The sequence below is a fragment of the Strix aluco genome, chromosome 33 (genome assembly GCF_031877795.1).
Source record: "Strix aluco isolate bStrAlu1 chromosome 33, bStrAlu1.hap1, whole genome shotgun sequence".
In the NCBI taxonomy this organism is placed as follows: Eukaryota; Metazoa; Chordata; class Aves; order Strigiformes; family Strigidae; genus Strix; species Strix aluco.
Genome location: NC_133963.1, coordinates 3,437,889 through 3,444,406, shown reverse-complemented (window position 1 = coordinate 3,444,406; position 6,518 = coordinate 3,437,889). Strand labels below are relative to the sequence as shown.

General features: G+C 71.5%; 1 protein-coding gene and 1 pseudogene across 1 annotated transcript; one reads left to right on the top strand and one right to left on the bottom strand.

Annotated features, from left to right (window-relative positions):
* Positions 1-7: 7 nt before the first annotated feature.
* On the bottom strand, positions 8-1,452 carry LOC141917035 (uncharacterized). The gene is made up of 4 exons (XM_074810080.1): positions 1,448-1,452; positions 1,007-1,240; positions 448-965; positions 8-201 (listed from the first exon to the last, which is right to left on the bottom strand). The coding sequence occupies exons 1-4, from the start codon at positions 1,450-1,452 to the stop codon at positions 80-82; spliced, it is 879 nt and encodes a 292-aa protein (XP_074666181.1). The 3' UTR covers positions 8-79.
* Positions 1,005-6,423, top strand: LOC141917007 (transcription factor E3-like; annotated as a pseudogene).
* Positions 6,424-6,518: the final 95 nt, after the last annotated feature.

The following is a 6,518-nucleotide window of genomic DNA, read 5'->3' as shown; positions in this document are numbered from 1 at the left end:
TAGATCAGGAGTGAATCAGGGTGTTCTGGGGTGGGGTCCCCGGGGGGGGTGGAACAGGGATGGGGGGTCAGGTCAGGGGTCAGGGGTGACTCACGGCCTCCTGCAGGCAGAGGCGCCGCAGCTCCCGCAGGCGCAGCCCCAGGGCCTGGCGCAGCCCCCGCTGCCGCTCCCGCAGCTCCTGCAGCCGCCCCGTGGGCGCCCCTGCGCCGGGCAGAGGTCAGGGGGCACAGGTCAGGGGCACCGGGGCAGAGGTCAGAGACACCGGGGTCACCGGGGAGCAGAGCTCAGGGTCGCCGCAGGTCACCGGGGGGCAGAGGACACCGGGGGGCAGAGGTCGGGGGGTACCACGGAGGCAGGGGCACAGTGGGGTGGGGGGAGACACCGCGGGGTCAGAGGGCACGAGGGAACAGGGCGGGGTCAGAGGTCAGAGGTCGGGAGTCACCGTACCTGCAGGGCTGTAGGTCCCCGGGGGGATGATGTGGCCCCTCACCTCCATCTCGGGGCGGGCGGGGGGCCGGCACCCATCGGCCCCGGGCGCTGCGGGGAGCCGTGAACCCAGGCGGCCGGGGGGAACCCAGGCGGCCGGGGGGGCCCCAGGCGCCCGCTGCCCCGGGGTCGGGGGGTCACGGCCCGGTCCCCCCCTTCCCCCGCTTCCGCCTGACCGGCCTCTCCCCAGGGACCGGGGCGGCCCCTCCCGCCCCCCAGGCGCCCGGGGGTCCCCACCCCCCAGGGGGACCCGGCCCCTCCTCCCGCCGAAGGGGCCCCCGGGGGTGTGGGGGGGGCGAGGCTCAGACCTGGACCCCCCCGGGGGACCCCAGCCCTCCTCCCCGAAGCCCCGTTTCCCACAGTGCCCTGGGGCAGCCCCCCTCCCCCTCCCCCTCCCCCCCGTGTCCCCCTTACCGTAACCCCGCGGGCGCTGCTCCGGGGGGTGGCGTGGCCGGGGGGGGCTCCCGCCACCCACACGGCTGGGTGGGACCCAGGCGTCCGGGGGGGGTCAGCCCCGCACCCCCCGCAGGGGACCCGGGCGTCCGGGCAGCTCCGCTCCCCCCCCAGCGGCTCCGGGGGGACCCAGGCGTCCGGGGGCGGGGGGGTCTGGCTCCCCCCAGAGGGACCCAGGCGTCCGGGCGGGGAGCGCGGCCTTCCCGGGCAGCAGGCGGCCGGGCGGGTGTCGGGGTCCCCCCTGCTCCCCCCCGTGATGTCACTTCCTGCCGGCTCCCCTCCCCCCGGGGCCCAGCGCTTCCTGCCTCAGCCCCGCGGCCCCCGCTCGGGGCACCGGGACCCCCCCCGGCCCCCCCTCCCCGGCCCCGCAGGGACACCCCGAGACCCCTCGGACTCCGCAGTGGCCTCCAGGTCCCCCCCCCCCGCACCCCCACGGCAGCCCCCAGCCCCCCGGCCCTCGCGAGGCCTGGGGAAGCGCCACCCCCCGGCACTTCACAGCCCTCCCCACCCCATAGGGCCCCCCCACCCTAGAGGCCCCCCCCAGCCCCGTAGCCCCCCCCGCAGTCCCGCAGGGCCCCTCCCCGCCCCATAGGGAGCCCCTGAGCGGTGCCGTGGGGCGCGGGGGGCGGCGATGTCCCGTGGGGCGGCCGAGGGGGCCCCCGCGCCCCCCGGCCCCCCCCCAGCGCCGCCCCCCGGGCGCCCCACGGTCTACGTCCTGCTGGAGGGGCCCAGCGCCCCTGACACCCTCCGGCTGCTCAGGTGAGGGGGGGCCCGGGGGGGGCCGCACAGTCCCGGGGCAGTGCCCTGTCCCTGCCCCTCGGCGGGGCTGGGGACGTCGGGAGGGCTCAGGGGGTGGCGAAAGGCGGGGGGGGGGGGGGGCGCCCAGGGTGGGTGAGGAAGCGTTTGGGGGGTGACCGGGGGGGCTCTGGGAGGGGTGTGCAGGGGGAACGGGAGGGATTTTGAGGGGTCGTGAGGGGGTGTGCGGAGATCTGGGAGGGAGTGGGGGGCTGTGGGAGGGGTCCCGGGGGGGCTGTGAGGGGGATCTGGGGGGCCAGTGGGCGCTGACCCCCTTCCCCTGGCGCAGCCTGAGCTCAGTGCTGCCCGAGTCGGGGATCGTGGCTGACATCGAGTGGGAACCACCTGGAGGGGGGACCCCCGGGGACCCCCCCAGTGACCCCCCTGGGGACACCCCTGGAGACACCCCGGGACCCCTGCAGACGCCCCCAGCACCTTCTACTGTCTGAAGAGCCAGCCCCTGCCCCACAGGTACTTGCGACCCCCCAGCCCCCCCATCCCCTCCCCCCCCCGCTGCCATTAACCCCCTCCTCTGCAGCGCGGGGCCGGCCCCCCCAGCGGCCATGGCGGCCCCCCCCGCGGCCCCCCCCTCCTCCCGGGTGCTGCTGCGGCAGCAGTTGATGCGGGCGCAGGCGCAGGAGCAGGAGCAGAGGGAGAGGAGGGGCCCCCCCGGCCCCCCCGCAGCCCCCAGCACCCCTGGACCCTCACCTGCAATCGCCGTCGGTGCCCCCCCACCCCGGGCGCCCCCCCATGTGCCCCCTGAGGTGCTCAAGGTGAGGCCCCATGGAAAAGGGGGGGGACGATGGGGGTGTCACGGAAGCTGGAGGACCTTTGGGGGGCTGGTGTGTGCTGGGAAATGGGGGACTCCCGTGGGGGGGGAATGGGGAGTTGGGGGTCAGGCAGGGATTGGGGTCCCCAGGGGAGGCGGGGGGGTATGAAGGGGAACCTGGGGCGGGGGGATGGAGGGGGGGCGGGCAGGGCAGGGGGCATATGGGACTCTCTGAGCTTTGGGCTGGGGAGGCAGGGAGGGTATGGGGGGAATATGGGGGGCTCTGGGGCAGAGGGGATATGGGGACGGCATGCTGGGAATTGGGGGTCTTTGGGTCTCGGGTAAGGGGGGGGCTGGGGCCCCCTCGGCCCTGACACCCCCTGTGCCCCCGCCAGGTGCAGACCCACCTGGAGAACCCCACACGCTACCACCTGCGGGCGGCTCAGCGGCAGCAGGTCCGGCAGTACCTCACCTCTGCCCTGGGCCGGGGCCCCCCCAGCCCCCCGGGGCCCCCCCCAGCCCCCCCCACTCCCCACAGCCCCCTCACCCTGCTCCACATCGGCCCCGGCTCTGAGAAGGAGGTGAGGGATGAGAGTGTCCCCGGCGATGGGGGGAACAGTGCGGGGGGGTCCGCGGTGTTCTGTGGGGGGGCCGTGGTGTTCCGTGGGGGGCTGTGATGCAACAGGAGAGCAACGTGATGTCACTCCTGCGGAATGGGGCGTGGCACTGGGGGGTGTGAGGTGGCGTGGGGGGGTGAGGCAATCCTGTGGTGTCATACGGAGCCACCTGGCACCAGGCGGGTGGTGGGGATGTGATGCCTTGGGCGGTGACGTGGTTAGGGGGGGGCGGTGACGTGATTTCTGGGGGTGGTGACGTGACGCCGGGGACAGGGATACAATCCCGGGGACGTGAACGCTGCCCCCGTGGGTCTGAGGTGATCCTGGGCGGATCCGATGAGTATTTGTGGTTTTCTTCGCTCTCTTGCAGATCGATGATGTCATCGATGAGATCATCAGCCTGGAATCCAGCTATGACGAGCTGCTCAGCTTCGGTCCAGCCGAGGGGGGTCTCCAGCTCCCGAACACGGTGCGCTGCCCCTTTAAGGGGCTTGGGGGTGGGGACTACCCGTTGGAGGGGGTGTGGCATGTACAAGCCCTGCCCAGTGCTTCTCATTGGCTGTAAACACAGTGTAGAGTGGCCAATGGGGAGCGTGGCTGGGGGTGTGTCTTATCATAGCCCCACCCATTAGAGCCTCTGGGGGCGGGGCCTCCACCCCATACGAGCCAATGAGGTTTGTGTGGGAGCTTGCTGCCATATAAGGGTAGAGGCGGTGCTGAGTGGGGGGAGTCTGAGAGCTGGGCGTGGCCTGCTCCTCCCAATTGGGTGAGGGGAGGGTGGGGCCTGCTCAGAGGGGCATGGCCAAAAGAGAGCACTTGGGCTGGGTGGGCGTGGTTTGTGCAGAGGTGGGCGGGGCCTGGCCGAGGGGAGAGCTGGCCCCATGGGGGTGGGGGGAAGGTGGGGGTGTGGTCTGGGGGGGGGGCGGGGCGGGGCACAGTTGTGCTGACCCCACCCCCACCTGCAGCTGCCCGCCCCTGGGCCCCTCCTGGAAGTGTTCAGCCCCACCCAGGGGGGCAGCAGCTCCTGTCCCGCCGAGCTGCCCCGTGTCAAGGCCGAGCTCTCGGGTAGGGGGGGCCCCTCTTGGGGGGTGGCAGGGCCTGGGGGTGTCCCTATGGGGCCAGGAGGGGGCCCAAGAGGTACTATGGGGTGGGGGGGGTCCTTGGGGGGGTCCTTATGTGGCTAGACGGGGTCTGGGGGGGCTCACTATGGTGGGGAGGAGGTCCAGGGTTCTCTTTGGGGTATGGAGGGTCTTAGGGGTCACTGTGAGGCTGGAGGGAGGGCTATGGGGCAGAAAGGGCCCAGGGGGGTACTTGGGGAGTCCCTGTGGGGCAGGGAGGCTCAAGGGTGGGTCCCTGTGGGGCAGGAGGGGTTGGGGTCCTGCCCTGAGGTTGTTGATGGCTGCTCCCTTGCCCCCAGAAACGGAGGCAAAGGCGCTGCTGAAGGAGCGGCAGAAGAAGGACAACCACAACCTGAGTGAGCTGGGGGCAAAAGGGGCGGCCGGAAGGGCCCGGGGGGGCTGCCACAGGGCTGACGTGTTTCCCCTCCGCAGTCGAGCGGCGCCGACGATTCAACATCAACGACCGCATCAAGGAACTAGGGACTCTCATCCCCAAATCCAACGACCCGTGAGTGGGGGACCCCACTCCCCAAGGGGGCCCTGGCATCTGGGTGGCTGCTGGGGGTCCACAGCAGGTCCTGTGAGGGACTCTGGCATCTGGGGGTACCTACGGGAGGTGCCAGCGGGACCCAGGCGTCACAATGCCGGCAGGGAGATGCGCTGGAACAAAGGCACCATCCTGAAAGCCTCGGTGGATTACATCCGCAAGCTGCAGAAGGAGACGCAGCGCTCCCGGGAGCTCGAGCTGCACCAGCAGCGCTTGGAGCAGGCGAACCGCAGCCTCCAGCTCCGCGTCCAGGTCTGGGGGGCTGGGGTGGGGGGTCCTGTGGGTTTAAGGAGATGGTTTATGGCACTGGGAAGGGCGGAATTGGGAGTCTGTGGGGCTGGAGCAGAGCTGGGAGGCTCTGTGGACTGGGTTGGGGGGCTACAGGGTCAGAGAAGGGTAGACCATGGGTTTTGGGGACTTCAAGGGGCTATTGGGGGGCTATGGGAGCATTATGGGTTCGTCAGTCATCTGGAGGGGGGTGCTCATGAGGCCAGGGGGAGCGGAACCAGGGGAATGGGGGTGGTGTTGTGTTACTGCGAGGCTGGTTGGGCTGAGCTGGGGTCTGGGGAGATCTGTGAGACTGGGGGGTATATTTGGGCCCATGGATCACTGACCTCCCCTGTACCCCAGGAGCTGGAGCTGCAGGCGCAGCTGCACGGGCTCCCCCTGAGCCCTCCAGCGGCGCCAGTGGCCGAGGGGGGCTGCGAGGAGGCCCCTGGGGGCCCCCCCTTCCCCCCAGGGGGCCCCCCCACTCCCCAGTGCCTCCTGGACCTGGCGCTGGCTGACGACCTGCCCCCAGGGCTGGGCCTGCCCCTGGGCCTGGGGGGTGCTGAGGGGAGCTTGGATGATATCCTGATGGATGATGGTGGGGGACTGTCACCCCTCGGCCCTCCTGGCGCCCTCCTCGCCTCCCCCGGGCCCTCCCGCGCCTCCAGCCCCCGCAGCAGTCTCAGCATGGAGGACGACTCCTGAGCGCCGCCCACGCCACCCCTTTAAGGACCCTCGGGCGTGGCCCTTGTAAGGACCCTCCCCACTGCGTGGCCCTTCGAAGGGCCCCCGTGCACCCCTTGAGGCCCCACCCCAGCACCCCGATGGCTGTTTCTTGTGGGCCTCACAGGGTGCCCTTTTAAGGCCCTCAGAACGGGAAAGCCCTTTTTAAGGATGGCACTGTATTGCCCTTTGAAGGTGCCCAGTTGGTGGGCCCCGTTAAAGGACCTCGTCTGGGCATGGCCCTTTTATGGAGGACGCATGGTGTGGCCCTTTTAAGGTTCTGGCGTGGGCCCCACTTAGGTGTGGCCCTTTTAAGGTTTCTCTTCAGCCCCGCCTCAGGGGAAGCCCCGCCCCTCAGGGAAGACACCTCCGGTCCCGCCCCATGGAGAGGCCCCGCCCCCTCAGCCCCCCTCCCCCCCCCCCCCCCCCCCCCCCCCGCTGGCGGGCTCCTGGGGGCTGGGCCCTCAGGCACGAAGCCCCGCCCCCCCGCTGTCACTCTCACACGCTCCGCCCACCGTACTAACCCTCCTCGGTCCCGCCCTCTTTTAGAGGCCCCGCCCACCGGCTCCCTTAAAGGGACCGGCCCCCCGTTCCCCCTCCGATTTTGTACGGAAACCGCCGCGTGGGAAATAAACGTTTGTTAACGAAGAGCCGCCCGGTGCCGGGGAGCGGGGGCGGCGCCTACAGAGCGGGGGGGCTTCGGTCGGATTGGCAGCACCCGGGGGGCCCTGTGTAGAACCAGG